General features: G+C 47.5%; 1 protein-coding gene across 4 annotated transcripts in view; it reads left to right on the top strand.

Moving 5' to 3' along the window:
• DNAH17 (dynein axonemal heavy chain 17) overlaps positions 1-22,061 on the top strand; it is a 12,633,448-nt gene that overhangs the window by 9,408,936 nt on the left and 3,202,451 nt on the right. For all 4 annotated transcript variants that reach the window (XM_078653923.1, XM_078653924.1, XM_078653922.1 and 1 more), the window contains one exon: positions 6,495-6,712. In XM_078653923.1, the coding sequence (XP_078510049.1) occupies positions 6,495-6,712 (218 nt within the window). The remainder of the gene's footprint in view (positions 1-6,494; positions 6,713-22,061) is intronic.

Below are 22,061 nucleotides of genomic sequence, written 5' to 3'. Positions count from 1 at the left end.
GCCCTTAGTGCAATACCTTTGCTCAATAGAACGCGCGCCACATGCCTACCAAGCTCAGAACTAAGCATGGGCGGATTTTGCGAATTGGCAATCCGCGAACTTGCGTATTTACGGATTCGCAATCCGCAAAATCCGCGAACTCTCGCGAATTTGCGGATTTTTAAATTTTTTTTGTGTTCGCAAGGATTTCTGCCAGTTCGCGAGGGTTCTGTACCAGTTCGCAATTGCGAACTTACTTGTCGGCTCGCAACGGCCGTGACTATGTTGTTTCTACATCTGGTTCATCATCACAGGTTCACAGCACCCTCTGTTTCACCACTGCCACCCTCTGGTACACCCATGCCACCCTCTGGTACATCACTGCCACCCTCTGGTTGGTTTATCACTGTAGATTATGGGGGTGAAAAAAAGCAAGCACACCTGCCCTGCTTCAACTGACATGAATTAATTTGGGGTTGATTAATGTGTCACTGAATTTAAACTTCCAGTCTGGCTGGCACCTGCTTCCTTATCTGTAATTTGCTGAACTCTGAAGGGGGCCCCTCAGGAAGCACTACAGGGAATGGTTACTAATGATAAGATTGAACTTTTGCACCTGCTGAGTGCTTTCAGTTTTGTCTGTAATTGCTTTCTGTTGCAGTGTAATTTTTTTAACAGGACCTTTGTTGTATACTTGTAGCTATTCTCTGAGCCTGCTGTGAGGGTCAGAGCAGGGTCATAGAATAGTTGCAAGTAGGCAAATGAACTCTGAAGGGGCCCCTCAGGAAGCACTACAGGGAATGGTTACTAATGATAAGATTAAACTTTTGCACCTGCTGAGTGCTTGCAGTTTTGCAAAAATCCAAATATCCAGCAGCATCCACAAAAGTAATCCTTCCAGGTCAAGATCCAAATCAAAGTGACCAGCACATGAAGAAAGCACTGGGAGGAGCCTGGTGGACAGGAACAGGAAGTTGGAGACTGTGGAGCACTTCCTTCCTCCCACCCCCACCCCCCAAAATGGACTCCTTGCAAAGAAAAAGTGCAGGCAAATGTCAACCTGAGGAGTTATTCTGATAAAAATCATAATTTTCAAGGTTTATGCTGCCTGCTGGTGGATTTCTTGTGCGAAATTGCAAATTTTGCAATCTTGCAATTGCGAGATTGTCGCTGCGCGCCGCATCTACGTGTTCGCAAGTATTTACTCCCTCGTAATTGTATAGTATTCTAGTTGGCAAGTGCGACCAAGCAAAAAATCCGCTTCGCACGGATTTTACGAATTTTCGGCAAGTTCGCGAGAGTTCGCGGATTGCGAATTTACCGAAAATCCGCAAAATCCGCGAGCGGAACGGATTTTACGCCCATGCTTACTCAGAACCCTGCGCCTCTTCGACCACGCTGTCGCCACCCCAGACCCCAGCAGACTACTCCTTTAGACATCCTCTATGACGCAGGAGCTATCTGGGGCATCTTCCCCCTGCTGGTCCCCTCATGACGTATGCGCACTCTGTCTTCACTGTTCTCTCTCTATTTCTCACATCTCCCACTCTCTTTTCATTTTCTCCTCTTTTTCTCTGCTTCTGGACTCTACCTGTGTTTACTGAGCCCCGTTGGGCCGTTCTTGAGTGTTGGGCAAGTTGCCTGTTAGTCAAGTAACGATGGCTCTGTGATCTGGGTTATCTATACGCCTAATGGATACAACAGTTTATGTCATGCCAAGCAGCCGGCCCCGGTGGAGTTGTAGGCAAGGCGCTGTGTAACTCTGCTTCTTTAAGTTTAAGTTTAAAAATTTGTATAGCACACTACTCATCCAGAGGGTCTCAAGGCGCTTGAGGGAGGGGGTACTTTACTTATCGAATATCCAAGTTTTTCGTTGTTTTCTGAAGGAGAGGTGGTTCTGTGTAACGTGGAGGTGGGTGGGGAGAGAATTCCAGGTCTTGGCCGCTAAGTAGGAGAAGGATCTTCCCCCCATGGTGGATCTTTGGATGCGTGGAATTGCGGCGAGGGCTTGGTTGGCCGATCGTAGTTGGCGGGTGGGGGTGTAAAAGGACAGGCGCGTGTTGAGGAATTCTGGTCCTAGGTTGTAGAGGGCTTTGTGTGCATGGGTGAGGAGGCGGAACGTTATTCTCTTGTTGACGGGGAGCCAGTGGAGGTCTTTCAGGTGACCGGAAATGTGAGCTTGGCGGGGATGTCTAGGATGAGTCTGGCCGAGGCGTTTTGGATGCGTTGGAGTTTTTTCTGTAGTTTGGCTGTGGTTCCGTCGTAAAGGGTGTTTCCGTAGTCCAGTCGGCTTGTGACCAGTGCATGGGTGACCGTCTTTCTTGTTTCGATGGGAATCCAAGGGAAGTTTTTTTTGAGCATACGTAGGATGTTGAAGCAAGATGATGAGACGGCGTTGACTTGTCTGATCATTGAGAGGGAGGAGTCCACGATGAAGCCCAGGTTATGTGCGTGGTCTGTCGGTATGGGTGCGGTTCCCAGGGCCGGTGGCCACCATGAGTCGTCCCAGGCGGAGGGGGATGATCCTAAGATGAGGACTTCCGTTTTGTCCGAGTTCAGTTTTAAACGGCTGTTCTTCATCCATTCGGCTACTTCTTTCATCACTTCGTGTAGGTTGGTTTTGGCGGTGTTTGGGTCTTTGGTGAGGGAGAGGATCAACTGGGTGTCGTCTGCTTAGGAGATGATGTTGAGGTTGTTGTGGCGCGCGATGGATGCGAGGGGACTCATGTATACGTTGAAGAGGGTGGGACTCAGTGAAGATCCTTGTGGTACGCCGCAGGTGACTTTGGTGGCCTCTGATCTAAAAGGGGGGAGGCGGACTCTCTGCGTTCTTCCGGCGAGGAACGAGACGATCCAGTCCAGTGCTTTTCCTTGTATTCCGACGTTGCTGAGGCGTTGTATAAGGGTGCTATGACAGACTGTGTCGAAGGCTGCGGAGAGGTCAAGTAGGATGAGGGCAGCTGTTTCTCTGTTGTCCAGTAGAGTTCGAATGTCGTCAGTTGCTGCGATGAGGGCGGTCTCGGTGCTGTGTTTGGCTCTGAAGCCGGACTGAGAAGGGTCGAGGGCTTTGTTGGATTCGAGGAAGGCGGCGAGCTGATTGTTGACAGCTTTTTCGATGACTTTTGCAGGGAATGGGAGGAGCGAAATGGGGCGGTAGTTCTTAAGTTCAGTGGGGTCTGCTGTGGGTTTCTTCAGGAGGGCGCTGAGTTCGGCATGTTTCCAGCTTTCCGGGAAGGTAGCGGAGTTAAGTGAGCAGTTGATGACGTCTCGGGGATGGGGTGCGATAATAGAGTCTGCTTTGTTGAAAATGTGGTGGGGGCATGGGTCGGTTGGCGATCCTGAGTGGATGGTGTTCATTAGGCGGATGGTGTCTTCAGTGATGATTTGGTTCCAGGCGCAAAGGTTCTTGGAGGAGGATTTTAGTTCGGAGGTGGGTGGGGAGGACTGGTCTCCAAAGCTGGTATGTATGTCAGCGATTTTGTTGTGGAAGAACGAGGCTAGAGAGTCGCAGAGGTCTTGGGAGGGAATGATGTCGTTGGTGCCGGCGGTGGGGTTGGTAAACTCTTTGACGATGTTGAATAGTTATTTGCTGTTGTGGGCGTTGTTGTTGAGTCGATTCTTGAATGCTGATTTCTTGGTGGATTGGATCAGTTGGTGGTGTTTTGGGTGGCGTTCTTGAGGGTGGCTAGGTTGTCCGTGGTTGGGTTTTTTCGCCAGGCTTTCTCGAGGGTGCGACAGATCTTCTTGGATTTCTTAAGGTCATCATTGAACCAGGGGGCCTTTTTGCTACCTTGTTTGGTTTGATTGTTTTTCAAGGGTGCTAATTCGTCAGCGCTGTGGGAGATCCATTGTGTGAGGTTGGTGGCTGCTTGGTTTGGGTCCGATGAATTGGCAGGAGGGTTTTGGTGGAGCGATGTGAAGAGCTGGTCGGCAGTGATTTTGTTCCAGTTTCAGTGGGGAATTGGTTGTGGGTGGTTGTAGGTCGTAGTCTTTTTGTAGTTGAAGTGAACGCCGCTGTGGTCCGTCCAATGGAGAGCTGTGGTGTGATTGAAAGAGATGTGCTTGCTGGAGGTGAAGATTGGGTCGAGCGTGTGCCCGGCATAGTGGGTGGGGGTGTCAACAAGTTGTTTGAGTCCGAGATTGGCGAGGTTGTCCAGAAGGGTGGTGGTGTTGCTGTTGTTGTTCTTTTCCAGGTGGAAGTTGAGGTCTCCCAGTAGAATGTAGTCCTCGGAGGGGAGGGCGTGTGGGCTGATGAAGTCAGTGATGTCTTCGCTGAAATGTGTGCGGGGTCCTGGTGGTCTGTAGATGAGGGTGCCTCTGAGTGTGGTCTTGGGGTCGGTGTGGATCTGGAAGTGAAGGTGTTCGGCGGCTGCGAGGTTATCGTCGGAACTGGTCGTGATGCGGATGGTGTTCTTGTGGACGATGGCGATGCCTCCTCCTGTTTGGTTGGTGCGGTCTTTTTGGATGATCTTGAAGCCGTCCGGGATGGCTATGGCGATGTCGGGCGCTGATGAGGCGTTCATCCAGGTTTCTGTAAGAAAGGCGACGTCCGGCGATGTGGTGTCGAGTAGGTTCCTAGGTTCAATGGCGTGTCTGTGAACCGAGCGGGTGTTGAGCAGGATGCACTTCAGGTGTTGTTGTCGGAGTTCTGTTTGGAGTTTGTGGATTTGGTGTGGGTCCTGATGCAGTCGAACTTGCAGGAGTGGCAGGTGAAGGGTCCATGGGTGAGTCCTGGAGCGGCTTGGTAGCAGTTAGGGAGTCGGCCGGGGTTGAGTGCTGAGAGGGTGGCGGTGTCGTACGTTATGCGGGTGGAGTGGGTTTTGCGGGGGCCAGGCGCGGACGGGCGTAGACGGGCTTACCTTTGGCGCGCCTTCGGCGCACATAGGGCGCGTCTGCTGCGCGTAAATTGCTTTGACATAAGTAGATAGTGGAGGGGGGCGGGGCGAGGGAGGAGCAGCTGGGAGGCGGGAGCGGCGTGGAGAGACGGGCTACGAGGCACAACAACAACAAAATGGCAGCAAAAGTAAAACCGAAACAGATTGGAGCACAAAGTTGAATATCGCTATGGGCAGTGGCACCGGCACAATCAGGCAGCAACTATCTATTTAAATTAGGCAATGCGAGCGTCACGATACTAATCAGGCACAGATGAAAATGCGAGCAATGCATAAACTGGCACAAATAAAAATGCACGCAAAGTACAGATCAATACTTGGCAGCAGTGAGCAATAGCAGGCACCAATTCCTTCAAAGCAATGCAGGCAAAGCACTACGATACCCAGGCCAGGGAGCGTGGGGAGCGACCGCTTCTGCGAGAGTCAGGAACCCTATTACCTAAATGCTGTTTTCCTCTCGCCGCCAGCCCTGATTAGGGTTGTAGGCTTAACGCTGTGTCTATGTGACCCTGCTTTGGGTATTAACTTTCTTTTAAATAAAACAGAGTTGGAATAAAAATTACATTTCCCCAAAGGTTGTCCTATTCTCATCTGAAGCTGGTGGCTTTAATACATGTTGAAGTAATGAATGTGTCATTTCAGCTAGGACTGAGGGATGCTTTATGAGACCCATGGCTGCTACTGCTACACACATGAAATAAACTACTTTTAAATTTGTAAGGCAGCAGCATGGTCTGCCCATCATATGTTAGTGTTAACCGTAAGGATTCTGAAACCAAAATAACAGATTTGGCAAAGCAGTACTTCAAAATACTCAAGGGGCTCTTTAATATCCACTGTCCTGCACACTGTATAGAGTTCGGGCCTTATAATGAGTTTAGGGGTCCGATGGACCGCCAAACCCACAATGACGGTTCCGCTACCGCCACACCAGTGGTCCGACTGCTCTATTACAAGTAGGGTGGTCAGACCCCCTTGAGACTGCTGCTGCCAGGAATCCGCAGTCCATGCCGGTTTTGCAGCGGTCTTGAAGTGGCAATATGCTTGGCGGGTCTGCTGTAGCCCTGTCAAACACATTATGAGTTTCCTCTCCACCACGGTTTTCATGGTGGAGAGCCCGCTATGGAAACTGTGGCAGAGAGGAAGAAAAGGTCGCCACTAGGCCACGGGGTGCATGCAGGGGGGCACACCTGCATGCACGCCTAGTTTCTGCACCGCATGGACTTAACAGTCCATGTAATCTAGGAACTTGCTTTGGTGTTCCCATTGCTGTGCCTATTTCAAAGGTTTGGCTGTGGGAACGCCAAAGAACTATCTGCCAGATACAAAATAAATTGTAGTATGGTGGGAGGTTTATTTTGGCTTTGGCAGTGTGGGAGCGGGGTGGCAGCCCCGCTCCCACACTGCCAAGATCATAAGGCCGTTAGACTATAAGACATAAATGATTAGATGAAATAGCAGCTTTTGTATCTATAAATATTTTTTCTGAGATGTATATTTTAGCTGGTTTCTACTTGTTCTTACCTAGAACATCCTTCTTTAGATATCTGGAACTTGTTTGTGATCATTAGACAAATTGACAGTATGGAAAAATGGACCTCTGTTTTTTTTTTCTTATAGATCAACCTGACAGAACTTAAGTCTTTTGGATCGCCCCCAGAAGCTGTTGTAAAAGTTACAGCTGCTGTCATGGTCCTCACTGCCCCTGGTGGTAAGATTCCAAAGGACAGAAGCTGGAAAGCCGCTAAAATCATGATGGGTAAAGTTGATGGATTCTTGGATGGCCTAATCAAGTATGACAAGGAGCACATTCCTGAAAGCTGTCTCAAGGCATATCAGTAAGTTAGTGGATTGAAACTCACCTACATGATTGAAAGATATAGTACTATATTCTTTCAAATCCGCCTTAATGTCTCTTGAATTACCACATCACTAAACATTATACAAGCAATGGCAAAATCTACAGTTTTCGGCTGTGAAACCTATTGGCTTTGACAATAATTTTTTATTTATTATGCTCGATGGCCGCCCGAAAGTGGCCGCATCCATGGTAACCACCTCTGGCAAAAAAAAAGGAGAGAAAGAAAAGTGAAAAAAAAGTTCCTTTCTTTTCTGTACCCTTCATTTTTCATATGCTTTTCCACTGATCCCTCTGCTAGGGCTACCAGTCACTCACCGAGTTGAAAGTTTCACCAGCTTACAGAAAGTGGAATCACATGATTTTCCTCCTCATCAAAACGGCCTACTCACTTCAAAGAGAGAGATGGGAAACTTGGAATGCTGTGATCTGCTTTAATCCAGCTAGCTTTTAGGGACATCGTTTTTACTAGCATCAAAAACCCATATTTCTCTAATTCTGAACATACCTAAATTACTGCCGAATTAAACCATTAAACCGCTGGCAGAGAACACAATTTGGTCTTTTATAAATAATTTTAGCCTCATACTGGGTAAACAACGAACTCTGCTACAGTCCTCTCACAATGATTTAAAATAACAAGCATTGGTAAAGCCAATAGGTCTTGCCTATACAAAAGCTATTGACTTTTGCAATGTATTTTGCCATGTTGTACACCATTGTGGCTGGTGTTCAGCATGGCTAAAAGTAAGTGGCTTAGAGTGTTGAAGAGTGGAGTGGGGGGGATAGAGCATTGTAGAGTGGATTTGTTGAAGTAGAGTGTCGTAGAGTGGAGTTTGGGGAGTAGAGTGTCATAGAGTTCAGTAGAGGGGAGTAGAGTTCAGTGGCAGAGAGTGGATTGGAAGTAGGTGGATTTGATGGGGTGGATTGACATGAGTGGGGTGGACTGAAGTGGGGTGATGTAGCTTGGATTAGGGTGTGTTGGGGTGGATTGGAGTAGGGAGGATTAGATTGGGGTGGGTGGATGTATTGAATTGGAGTGATAGAACTGGAGTAGGGTGGATTATATTGGGGTGGGGTGGGGTGGGGTGGATTGTATTGGGGTGGGTGGATTGGATTGGGTTGTAGTAGAGTAGGGTTGTAGTGGGGTGGAATCGACTGGAGTGAGGTGCAGTGGACTAGAGAGAGGTAGATTGGGTTGGATTGGAGTGGAGTGGATTGGTTTGGAGTGGGGTAGATTGGTTTGGGGTGGGTGGATTGGATTGGAGTTAGGTGGATTAGAGTGGGGTGAGTGGGCTAGATGGATTGGAGTGAGGTGGACTGAACTGAGGTGGGGTGGATTGGACTGGCGAAGTATGGGGCAGATTGCAGTAGAGTGGTTTGGAGAGGAGTGGGGTGGTTTGGAGTGGAGTGGTTTGGATTGGAGTGGGGTAGGCTCGATGGATGGATTGGGGTGGGGTGAATTTGTTTGAGGTGTGGTGGATTGGAGTGTGGTGGAGTGGGGTGGTTTACATTGAGTTGCAGTGAAATGGATTGGAGTAGGGTGAATTGAGTGGTATGGATTAGATTGAGTGGGGTGGACCAGATTAGGGTGGAATGGATGGATTGTAGTGGGGCAGTGTGAATTGGAGAGGGGCGGAGTGGATTGGACTGGGATTCAGGAGGATTGGATTGAGGTTGTGTGGATTGGATCGATTAGGATGGATTGGATCAGGGTGGGGCGTATTGAACTGGGGTGAGGTGGATTGGATTGTGGTGTGGATTTGGATGGATTGGATTGGTTTTGGGTGGGGAGGATTGGAAAGAAGTGGCATGGATTGGAGGGAGGTGGATTGGAGTGGGGTGGGGTGTTTTGTTTTGGAGTGGGGTAAATTTTTGGGAGTGGGATGGATTTTAGTTAGGTGGATTGGATTGGAGTGGACTGAACTTGAATGAACTGGATTTGATGGGATGAATTGGAGTGGATTGGACTAGAGTGGGATGGTTTGAAGTAGGTGGGTTCATTGAATTGGAATGAGGTGGAATGCATTTGATTGGGTGGGTTGGATCGGCGTGGGCTGGGTTGGATTGGGTTGGATTGTGGGGGATTGGAGTGGGGTGGATTGGAATGGTGCTGGAATGGATTTGAGTGGTGAGAATTGGAATGGGATGTATTGGACTGGACTGGAGTGTGGTGGATTGGACTGGAGTGGGGTGGATTAGACTGAACTTGAGTAGGGCGGATTGGACTAGGAGCGGGGCGGATTGGACTTGGAGCGGACGGATTGGACTTGGAGCGGGGCAGATTAGACGTGGAGAGGGGCGGATTGGGATTGGAGCGGGCGGATTGGGATTGGAGCCGGGCAGACTGGGATTGGAGCGGGGCAGATTGGGATTGGAGCGGGGCAGATTGGGATTGGAGCAGAGCAGATTGGGATTGGAGTGGGGCAGATTGGGATTGGATCGGGGCAGATTCTATTGGATTGGAGCAGATTGTATTGTATTGGAGCGGGGCAGATTAATTTGGATTGGAGCAGGGCAGATTGCTTTGGATTGGAGCAGGCAGATTGGAGAGGGGCAGATTGCTTTGCATTGGAGCGGGGCAGATTGCTTTGGATTGGAGCGGCAGATTGGAATGGGGCACATTGCTTTGGATTGGAGTGGGACAGATTGGAATGGGGTAGATTAATTTGGATTGGAGCGGGACAGATTGGAGTTGGGCAGATTGTTTAGGATTGGAGTTGGGCAGATTGGTCTGGGGCAGATTCTTTTGGATTGAAGTGGGGCAGATTAGAGTGGGGCAGGTTGATTTTGGGTTGAGCGGGACAGGTTTATTTTGGATTGGAGTGGGGCAGGTTTATTTTGGATTGGAGTGGGGCAGGTTCATTTTGGATTGAGTGGGGAAGGGTCATTTTGGATTGAGTGGGTGTGAGAAAGTGCAATCTTTCTTGCCTTGGTATGCCCCCACTTTTTTCTGAACTGCAGATGTGCTTTGACTGAGTGTGCCCTGGGTCCATGCCAATCAGGTACCCAGGGCCTGTGTTCCTTCCCTAAAAAAATGCAGAAACTAAATATCAAATTGGCAACTCTGGCCACCTGTCAGCCCCTAGTAAATGGTACCCTAGGTACCCAGGGCATGGTGACCAGAGAAGACCCCTGAGGGCTGCAGTACTGATTGTGCCACCCTCAGGAGCCCTGTACCCTGGCACCTACACACTGCCTTTGCAGGCTGAGTGCCTAAGTACAGAAATAAAACAAGAGTCGACATGGCACCGAGCCCTGGGTGCCATGCCCACAGAACCCACTGCCCTGGCATACTTCAGCCACCCCTCTAACTGGGTGCCCTATGCCAGAGGTGAGGGCACAGGTGCATGAGCCCTGTGCCTCTACAGTACCCAGGGCCATTCCTGGGCACTGTAAGTGTAGTGATGCCATTTAAGAGTATATGGTGCTGGGAGGTCGTCATTACGAACTCCACAGCACCATAATGGCTACACTGAAGATTGACAAGTTTGGTACCAAACTTTTCAGCACATTAAACCCGCACTGATGCCAGTGTGGGATTTAATGTAACATGCATGAGAGGGTATCTCAGAGATGCCCTCCAAATCCCGAACCTACAATCCATGTCTGGGCTGAGTGGCTGCAGAGGCTGCCACCCAGCAGACATATTGCTGGACCCCTGGGTGGAGAGCCCCCGCTCTCCTGTGAGGTTCCGTGACGATTTTACTCGTGTTTATAACATTGTCGTAAATACGTAATTTTGGTATCAGTAGACCGCAAATGATCCATTTAGTATATCCTGGTGTTTTCGCTATGCTACGAACAAGAGCACTCCTGTTACCAACACATTTGTGATTTACCCATGACATCCATCTTAGAACACGGAAGCCATTTTGTATTCCTTGCCCTCACATAGTCAATGGACACGCAATGACCTCTTTTTATTTAAGGACACGTAGGCCTTAACCGGCGATTCACCTTGCGAGTGACACGTGCACCTTAGGCCAGCAACGCTGTAGCAGCATGACTCGGCAAGAACTGCCTCCCTAGCCTGAGGCCAGTCCTGCTATACTGGTTCTTGCGTTCGTTGGCCTGATCATGATTAGGCGGCCGAAGCTGGTAACCGTGCCCATTTACGACCCACAAACATTTCTTATCCTGTCTTCCTATCTTCTGCACCTGGCTCTGCTCCTTTCCTTCTGGGCCTTTATTAGGGGGAGGTAACGAAATTTACGATGAGGCGGTCCGGGTCTTGAATGAAGAATTGACATGGGATTATGATGGACTAGTGGGAACCCCTCATTCGTAATGTTTTGACATCAGATACTGTTGACGATTCCTGTGCAACGCCAAATATTTATTGTTTAAGACACGAATGTTTAGAACTGTGGTAACATGTAAAGAATTTGCCTGAAGCCCAATATTTAGTATATAAGGAACAACCCTCTTTGTACAAATTGAACAGGCTCCTAGATACTGCCCATGTGTAGTTTCTGTGACTTCTGTGTCCCTGCAGTAATAAACCTTTGGTCTTTGACGCCACCATCGAGAAGCCCGTGTTTCTGTTTGTTTGTGCACCGAGACAGGTGGAACTCCGGGGTCTTCGGGTGTTATCCCTGACACCTCTGGACGGAACCAAAAAGTCCAGAACTCCAATTGGCGCCCAACGTGGGGCGACGTCATTCGGTACCGGTCCAAAAGCCTGAAGAGTTCGAGGAGCTTCGTGTGAAGATTTCAGAGGGAGGCGCCCCACTTCATCGATCCCGGCATATCGCAAAAGTGGCCCCGACGTTCTCTTCCACGAGGGTTCCCGTTCAGACGGCTGCAGTGGTTCGTTGCCTTGACCGTCGCCCTGTCTTGGACCCGAGGTGCAGTCCTTAGTACGGCGAGACGTGACGGGTTTCTCCTTGGTGACGTCTTCAGTACCTCAGTTAAGTATTTTGTGAGGGTTGCTCCTATTTGGATAATCCTTTTAGTTCTCAGTTCAGTTCAGTTCTGTAAGATTATCACTGGTTATTCTGGTTACGATAATCATTCTGTTCAGTTCAGGTATCGATACACTTGTCAGTTCTGGTAGGCCTAAGTTCTTGGTTCGAGTGCGCATCTTTTCTGTTTGTGTCTTGTTTGTTTTGTGTTCCGAATTATAAAATGGTAAGTCGGAAAAATTGTATGTTGTCTTGTTTTAGTTGCAACAGTGATTCCCAGTTGGAGGACTCGTGTTTGGTTCCTCCGATTGGAACTCCCCTTTATGATCTATATTGCAAATTTGGTGTGGGCCCTATCTCTTATAATGAGGTATGGATCCGCTTCACAGAGAAAGATGGTGTCCTTAGTTGGCCACTACATGGTAGTTTTGAACCTGAAGTTCTCGATAATCTAGAAAGAAGGTTGTTTAAGAAGAAAGCCCGGCCGGCAATGTTTGATTCTTTCCGTTATTGGCGAAAAGAATCTAAACAGAGAGAAATTAAAAAGTTGAAGAAAGAACAGAAAGAGCAAGAGTTGATTTTAGAACAGTCTGCTAGGCAGCTGCAACTCAACGAGTCTGAGAAAGCGATGGAGGTGGCCGATAGAGAGCGTAATTTAGCGATAGACAAGTGCTATCCTGCTTTGCCATCGAGTACGGCTAAGATAGTAGAGGACCCTGAAAAGGATCCCCTGTTGTCTTACTTGTTACGATCACCCCCACCGTATGCACAGGGTGCTACGGCTCCACCTATACCGAATGTTCAATTACCGGTTGCTGGACAACCTGGTGTCCCTGTTCCCGCTCCCCTGAATCAAGTTCCTGTACCTCCTGTGGTCAATATTAATGTTCCTTCGACAACCCCTCTTCTAGGGTTGCCGGCTTCTTTACCTATGCCTGTGTCGCTCACACCTGCTACTTCACAAGCTATTTTTCCTGCTACTCCTACTGTTCCTAATCTATCTGTTCCAACTGCTACTCTATTTACTGCCTCTGCTAATATTATGACTCCGCTTTCTGTTCGTCGAAGAATCACTGATTCTGTCTCTAATATTCTATCTCCCTTCTATAAAACTCTGATTAAGACTCCTACCTCTGACTCTGTGCAGAGGCGTAGTCAGCTTCCCAGTACTGAAGAAAGAGGAATATTAGATTCCACTGCTCTTAGATGGGTTTCGAAAGTTGGAAGATATAATGTACAAGATGTATTAGATACATTTATGCAATGGAACGAACCGACACAACGATATGTGTTCGATGAGATGTGTTTCCTTCTACGTGAGGAATTGGAAGAGGATGACCCTGAATCAAATCTAGGAGAATTAATTAATGTTCAGAAAGAGTTTGCTGCAGGTATGATAGTTGGACAAAATATAAAAGATGCGATGGAACTGATTTTAAGTTATAGGAATGACTCATCCCTTCGTTCACCAAGAGAATTAGAGAAACGTAGTACGAAACAAAATCGTCAATATCCAATGAGAGAGGTTCCACCAATTTGGCGTGAAGCTGTGCAGGCTAACGCAAACCTTGGTATTGCAGCCGCTCCGGCCCAATTCCAGAGAGTCTGGATACATATTCCATGGAAGCGAGCTGAAGTGTTAGCAGTAAAACAGGCCTTGCCAGATCCGCGTAAAAATCCTGCAGGGTACTACAAAGAGTTGGCTCAAACAGTTGACGCTTGTGTATTGAATCTTGCTGACATAGATTTGCTATTTGGTAATGTAGTACCGCAACCAATTTGGGCTAAAATTCGTAAAGAGAATCATCCAGTTGCCCTAGGTGATGACTGGGCAGCTATAATTGCAGCGGATGGTCAACAAATAGGTGGTTCCAAACCAGAACCCCTAATTGCTAATTTGCCTGGTAGAATAATCGATTTAATGAAAACCTTGATGCCAGCATTGCGCGTTAACTGGGACAAATTGTCCGCGTGCAAACAAAAGAAAGACGAAAGCGTCTCCGACTTTTTCACAAGATTCGAAGAGACTTTCGTGGATCATAGTGGTCAGGATATGAGCACAGAAGGAGGTCAGAGATTATTTGTTGATAAATTTGTGCACAATCTGGTGCCAGAACTTAGTAGTAAATTAAAGAATTCTGAAAGTGCGTGGGCTGTCTCTACGACTGCGCAAATACTTGCGACTGCCCAGTACTATGAAAATAGGGATAAAGAAGAAAAAGAAAAATCAGATAAAAAGACGAAAGATTTAAAAACTAAAGTACTTTTACAGCAAGCTTATCCGCCTCGCACGAATCAGACAAATATGCAGCAAGGGTCATATCAAAGAACGGAATATAATTTTCAAAGACCACAATACCAATGGAATCAATGTGCTTATTGCAAAGTGGAAGGTCATTACAAAAATGAGTGTCCAGTTCGGGCACAAAATAATGCTGCGGCAGCTCAGAGAGGTCGTGGTAGTTCTATGCAAAACTCTAGAGGTCGAGGACGAGGTGCTATGCCTCCACAGACAAGTGATCGCCCCTCTAATTATTTCGACCAGCGAAATGGACAATCTGCCCAACAGAATAGGTCTCCACAATATCATGTGGAAGACTATTATGAAGCTAGTGAGGAAGGTCAGCAAAGCGAGTACTAGGACAGCCATGGACAAAGAGAGGGAGTAGTATCAGTTCCAGTAGATCAGAGTGGGCCTTATGTCGCAGTAGCAACATCAGGTATAGTCGAACCGTTTCTGTTGGATACTGGTGCAGCAAAAAGTTCTATCATACATGCGAAACTCCCTGGCGCACCTTTGTCTGGCTCAACAAACGTTTCAGTAGGTTTTTCGGGCGCCCCTGTTCACAACCCTGTTTCTGGTCCTTTGTCTATTTCTGTTGGACCCCGTCAATTGAAAGCACCCCTGATTTTGACGACAGGTTGTAACGAAAATCTGCTTGGTTTAGACTTGTTAAAACGCCTGTACGCGACATTGTACTGTTCTCCAGCAGGAGTACAACTTACGTTGGGTAAAAGAATAATCTCTCCGATGTACTTGTCGATGGATGCGCTCCCACCAGAGCTGCGTTCACTCCCTGATACTCTTTGGGCGACTGGTCCTAATGATGTAGGTCTATTGGAAATTCCACCCTATGTAGTAACTTTGAAAGCAAATGTCAAACTTCCACGAATTCCACAATACAGAATCTCTAGTGAAGGTGAGCGTGCGCTCCTACTGATAGTACAAGACCTGACCAAGAAAGACGTTATAGAAGAAACTAGAGGTAATGTCTGTAATAGTCCTGTACTGCCTATTTTGAAACGAACTGACCCTACAAAGCCTCCAGTATATAGGTTCGTAATTGATCTTAGAGAGGTTAATAAAATTGTGATCCCACAGTTTCCTGTGGTACCAGACATTACTGCATTGTTAACGTTGATTCCTGCTATACCTTTCAGCCATGCAGAACTGATCGCGGATTCACCAAATTCTGACTCTCCTCCTGAAACTGCTCTTTTGAACCCTGAACATTTGTCATCCACACCCAATGAACATTTGCCATCTGCACCAAAAGAACATTTGCCATCTGCGAACGTGAACATTGCAACGTCAGCTGAAAATACATTGTTTCCAGATCAGACAGCTCCTGCAAAACTGAGATACAACTTACGTTCTCGCAATATGGACAAATAAAGCAGGAAACTGCCTATTTTCAGATTTGAATTTGCTATACATTGCCTCCAGCCAGGAAGTTTGCTAATACTTTGTATTGTTTCTTTTTATTTTAAAATTGCCTTGCCGTCTGGGTAGCCGTAGGGTCGTGGCTGTGTGCCTAGTTGAATCTGCGGGGGTCAGACACAAGGTCGATCTTTCTGTTAGTTCTGGGAACTCCCAGGGCTGATAGAGGCATTTTCATCTACGTACACATCATCAGTGGTCGCGAACGGTCATAGAAGATGGAGCTTCCTGAGCTACAACGAGAAAATGTAATTTATGTTCGCAGAAATAGACTGTACAGAATACTTCACAGCAAATGCTTTCTAATGCAATGTGCAGTTACATTTTTAATTGTTTTGATAACGTTGGTGGGTGGAATCATCTTTGGTGTACATTTGATTTTTATGCCAGTAACTACAGTACCTCCCCTTGATCCTACTACTTCTACGGTTTCTTCTATGCATTCTTTTCACTCATTTCCTGAACACGAACAAGCTCGACGCTCAGAATTTATTAACAATACATTTGTACAGCTCTTGCATCAACACCAACTGATAGTTAATACTACAGACTGCTGGGTGTGTGGCTTGATACCTCACACTATGGATAAAGGCATTCCCTATCTAGTCTTGCCTTTCAGCTATAATGGATCATTTCAGGCCTTTCAGACCATTTTTTCATATGCCCTTGAGACCTATCCTTCGCGTCCACCACGGTCCACTAAATACAACTCAGCCAACAAAGCTTTAGTCCAGGGAATTATTGATATGATTAAAGACGTCAATAATACTCCATCTTATCCTAGAGATGAATTACTGGTGTATTTGAGTTGGAACTCTACAGAGTATCGCCTTAGTTTGGGAGAAAACAAGCGTAAAAGCTCCACTGCAGTTTGGGTCGTGCCTCACCGAGGTCAGGTCTGTTTGCAAGGAAATGGGAGAAATCTGAGAGCTCAGCTAGGGAGGAGTGAGTGCGTTGAGACTTACGTATTTCCGTCTAACTCCTCCCCTGCCTTTCTGACTGCTAGGGGTACCTACTTCATCTGTCAGGACAGAGCATATACATGGCTGCCTGCTGACTTTTCAGGTTCATGTTATATTGCTCGATTGTTACCCCCGACATACACTGCTTCTTCAGATTATCACAAAACCAGAGTAGCAAGAGGTGTCTTCAGCAAGGAAGATACCGCTGGTCAAGAAGCTGGAGACTTCTTCAAAGGTTTTCTTCCGTTTTGGGGGCCTATGGCCAATAGTAGAAACCTTCGTCAACTAACACGGGTAGTTGAATCTACAATTACAGAAACTGCTGGTGCCCTTAGTAACTTAACAGCTGAGCTTCAGGCGGATCGTCTCATGACGTTGCAGAACCGTATGGTTCTAGACGTAATACTTGCAGATCGAGGTGGGGTATGCAGAATGATCCAATCAAGCTGCTGTGTCTTTATTCCAAATAATGCTCCAACAGTCTATGAAGCAATCTCTAAGCTACACAAGATTTCCGACTCTATACACGTAGATAAGGGAAACTGGTCCTTCATGGAGTGGTTTTGGACTCTGATATCAGCGTGGGGATGGAAGGTTCTGATGGTCATTGGTGTCATCCTAGTATTTCTGTTTTCGTGCTGTCTTATTATCCAATGCGGTCCCGCTCTGTGTAGCCTCTGTGCTGCAACCTGTTTCAGAAAACCACCTGCATTAGGAGAAAAGGCACGAGACAGGATGATGATACAACAACATGTCACTGACCTAATGGGCATAGAATTAGACTCTGACTCTGATATAGACTAAGTAATTGCCTATGTAAGGGCAAAAGGAGGGTCTGAGGTTCCGTGACGATTTTACTCGTGTTTATAACATTGTCGTAAATACGTAATTTTGGTATCAGTAGACCGCAAATGATCCATTTAGTATATCCTGGTGTTTTCGCTATGCTACGAACAAGAGCACTCCTGTTACCAACACATTTGTGATTTACCCATGACATCCATCTTAGAACACGGAAGCCATTTTGTATTCCTTGCCCTCACATAGTCAATGGACACGCAATGACCTCTTTTTATTTAAGGACACGTAGGCCTTAACCGGCGATTCACCTTGCGAGTGACACGTGCACCTTAGGCCAGCAACGCTGTAGCAGCATGACTCGGCAAGAACTGCCTCCCTAGCCTGAGGCCAGTCCTGCTATACTGGTTCTTGCGTTCGTTGGCCTGATCATGATTAGGCGGCCGAAGCTGGTAACCGTGCCCATTTACGACCCACAAACATTTCTTATCCTGTCTTCCTATCTTCTGCACCTGGCTCTGCTCCTTTCCTTCTGGGCCTTTATTAGGGGGAGGTAACGAAATTTACGATGAGGCGGTCCGGGTCTTGAATGAAGAATTGACATGGGATTATGATGGACTAGTGGGAACCCCTCATTCGTAATGTTTTGACATCAGATACTGTTGACGATTCCTGTGCAACGCCAAATATTTATTGTTTAAGACACGAATGTTTAGAACTGTGGTAACATGTAAAGAATTTGCCTGAAGCCCAATATTTAGTATATAAGGAACAACCCTCTTTGTACAAATTGAACAGGCTCCTAGATACTGCCCATGTGTAGTTTCTGTGACTTCTGTGTCCCTGCAGTAATAAACCTTTGGTCTTTGACGCCACCATCGAGAAGCCCGTGTTTCTGTTTGTTTGTGCACCGAGACAGGTGGAACTCCGGGGTCTTCGGGTGTTATCCCTGACACCTCTGGACAGAACCAAAAAGTCCAGAACTCCACCTGGGTCTGCAACAAAGCACATCCTGGGCGAGGTGCTATGTCTCCTCCCCCAGGATGGACAGGGGGAAGCTTCAAAGGCATACCGCCTCTGAGAGCTTCTCCAGACCATTTGCTGCGCCCAGCCCCCCACCAGTCATACCCCCACTTTGGCGGGAAGACTGGCGGGAAAAAATACGTCAGGAAGGGGGGTGTGCCAACCTGTGCCAACTCCACCCCTCAGGTGGAGGAGGCGAGGTGAAGCACAACCCCGGGCATCTTGTAGATGGGGAGCCCTACCCAATACCAGCTAGGCTCCTGCCCCCCTCCCACAGGAGAGGAGCAGGTCAGGGGGTGTACTCACCCCAGGACACGGACCCATTGGTCCCTGCCCTTGCCATACCTGTAACGCCCCTAAATTTAGTATTTAGGGGCTCCCTGAACCTTATTTCTCAGATCCCGATACAAAAAAAGAAGAAAGAAGATAAAGAAGAAGAAGACCCGCCGCGCAGCTGCTAACAACAGGACAACACCAACTGACTTGACCCCAGTCCTATCGGCCTGTTGATCCTGGAACCTGCTCCTGCCTAACCCCGGCGACCTCCGCGGACAGCATCCTTGGGATACCCGGAGGACCTGCCTGCCTTGACCCTCTCGAAGATTGGGACTCCCTCCAGCAGAGGCTCTGCTGCAACAACCCACCTGGTGCCAGCCAGGAAGCTCCGGACCAGCCCACTCTGCACCAGCCGAGCCCGGGCCGGGCCAACCCGAACCAAGACCATGAGGACGTCCCCCCAGCAACTGGGACCCGAAGTCCAGTGCCCGAGACCCTCCTCGAAGAACCAGCCGACACCTGCAGACTCAGAACCAGGGGCCACCCCAACCGCGACCAGTCAAGGGTAAGTTTTTCCGACACCCAAAGACACCCCTGCACCCGGCGCCCTGCGGCCCCCTATGCCTCCCTTTGGGGTACCTACCTGTGCTCCAAGATCCCAACTTACCTCTCGAAGTGCTGGTCGCCACTGGAGAGTCTCCGACCCCGAGCCTGCAGCCTTTTTCCCCTTTGCAAGATCCTCATTGGATAACATTGAGCGCCCGATGGCTCAAAAGCAACCTGCATCCAGCCGCCCGAGTGCCGCTGGCTGTGGCCCCTCTGTCCTAACTTACTTTCCCCCTTGTCCTCACCAAGTGACCAGGAGCCCAGCTCCCAGAACCCTGTGGCCTGCTAGCCAGCAGCCACCAACTGAAAGCCTCCTTTCCCTCATTGGATATCATTGGGCCTACCTACCTCTGCACCCGGCCGCCCCTGTGCCGCTGAGGGTGAACTGTACCTACCTGACCCTGGGGGACCCCTAAGTCTATACCCAGAACCTTGACTTCATCAACTATGTACTCACCTGGAAAGCGGTAATTCACTTTCCTGCCATTGGATAACATTGACCCATTTTGACTCGAAAATTTTCTGTGTGAAGTTTTGAAAACTGAAAATATTCATATAAAATCAGCTAAATTCCGAAATTGAAAGTACTCACCTGTGATCAGGGGAGAAGCCAGTACTGTACCTTTCAGCCCAGTACTGAACCTCAAAAGTAATCCCTAGCGGGTTTACTAGTAACCTGTATTTTCTCCATAGGAACCCATTGTCTGCTTTTCTATGAAATTTCTTCTGTCTACTTTTGAAAACTGCAAATATTCTTTAAAAATCGTAGGAAATACTGAAACCCAATTACCTACCTGTGTTTAGTTAAGCCCCCAGTGCTGGCCCTAGGAGACTAGTACTGGGTTACAAAAGTAACGCAAACGTACTTTACCTGCAACCGGAATTTCCTCCCATTGAATAACATTGTCAGATTTACATTGAAAAGTTTCTAAGTGTGAACTTTTAAAACAGCTTTATATTCATGAAAATTCAGCACAGTAACTAAAACGTTTTTGCTAATCTGGTTTCAGCTCAGACCCCAGGACTGAGTCTTAGATCCAGTCCTGGAACTACCAAAGTAATCCCTAAAGTAATCAACTGTACCTATCTATGAAAACCCATTGAGCTCAATGTTAGAGGGTGATTCAGAACTGTGTTGCTTACTTCCTATACTGTAACTATTATGTGCACAACCTTTATTGCTTCCTTGCAAAGTATTTACATGAGAGTACTCATATCGAGAAAAGTGCATTTTTATAACTGTTGGTTCTAAAAATAAAACAACTATATCTGAGGATATAAAAACAATTGGCCTGGAGTTCAGTCCTTGAGTGTGTGAAACCCTTTGCTGACTGAGTGTGTAAAACAAATGCTTTACACTGTCCTCTGGTACTGCCTTACTGCTCGACCAAGCTACCACTTTGGAGAGTAAGGTCAGTTCTGACTTTAACCTCTGTTATACTTCTGGGGTTGGTGGACTCTATACACACTATACTTCCTTCTGGTCCAGTATATATAGAGCCACTTTCTCACATTGGTGGATCAGCGGTGAGATACAAACTTGCATTTTTTGGACTACCTGGTTACCATCTGATCACACGACAGAACTCGTAAATTGCCTTTAGAAAGTCTGAAATTGGTCTTTCCAAAAATTCTAAAAGTCTGATAGGGCCTTGCTTAAGCCCCATTAGAATTCTGTAAAAAAAAAAATCACCACAAGCTAGGGTAGAGGGTTAGAACTATCAGGTTAGAATGTCTCAAAATAACCCAGCTGTTAGTGAAGATAACATAAACATGGTGGAGGAACTCGACCTCACACCTTACTTGCACATGGACTTCAAGGAATTGAGGGCCCTATGCAGAGTAAAGAAAATAACTGTAGGTCTGCATCCAACTAAACAAAAGCTCCAAGAGCACCTGGCTGAGTATGCAAAAGACCACCCCTCTGAGCAGGGTGACATCCAGACAGAGGAAGAAGAAGTGGATGAGGGGGATGACACGACTGGTCCCCCCCCCATTTCTATGGAGGAGGGGGTCCTTGTACCCTTGACTCCAAGAATAGACCTCTGGGAGCCTAGGAACCACTCAGGTAGGCTAGTCGCCAGGAATCACACTGAGGAAAGCCCCAGTGAAGAGGACAACTTCCTAGCAAAGTTGGCCAAGAGATTAGATCTGGAGACCGGACTCCTGGCTCTAGAAAAAGAAAGAAAAGAGATGGGCTTAGCCCCCATCTCTGGTGGCAGCAATACCAATAACAAGGATAGAGAGCAATCTTATGATCCTAACATCCCCAAAGGGATTGTCCCTAAATTTGAGGAAGGTGATGACATCACCAAGTGGTTCACAGCCTTTGAAAGGGCTTGTGACATCAGACACCTGAAGAAACCTCTCTGGGGGGGCTCTTCTTTGGGAGCTGTTCTCTGGTAACTGCAGAGACAGACTTCTGACCCTCTCTGGGCCAGATGCAGGGTCCTATGACCTCATGAAGAAAACTCTGATTGAGGGCTTTGGACTCACTACTGAGGAGTATAGAATTAGGTTCAGGGGGGCTCACAAAACCCAGACCCAATCCTGGATAGATTTTGTAGACTACTCAGTAAAGACACTGAATGGTTGGTTAACTGGACACAATGTGCATGATTTTACTGGACTTTATAAGTTGTTTATGAAGGAACACATTTTGAGTAATTGCACAAATGAAAAGTTGCATCAGCGTTTGGTAGACCTAGGTCTAATTTCTCCCCAAGAATTGGGAAAGAAGGCAGACCACTGGGTCAAGAATAAGGTGACAAGGACAGCCACTGGGGGTGACCAAAAGAAAGTGGTCACAAAACCTCTCCACGGGAAAGGTGGTGAGAATCCCCAAGATAAAAAGTCTGAGTCTTCTAAAGGGCCCCAAAAACCTGTGTAGGTGGGTGGGTCCCAAACTACTCCCTATGTGCCTCAGCCCCGTAGGGGAAGAAACTTTGATCCTAACAAGGCCTACTGTAACAACTGTAAGAAGTTGGGACATCTAACTGTAGATAAGAACTGCCCCTACAACAAAACCCCTAAGGT

The sequence above is a fragment of the Lissotriton helveticus genome, chromosome 7, assembly GCF_964261635.1.
Source record: "Lissotriton helveticus chromosome 7, aLisHel1.1, whole genome shotgun sequence".
Classification (NCBI taxonomy): Eukaryota; Metazoa; Chordata; class Amphibia; order Caudata; family Salamandridae; genus Lissotriton; species Lissotriton helveticus.
Note: the sequence above shows the minus strand (reverse complement) of the source record. Positions and strands in the feature narration are given on the sequence as shown.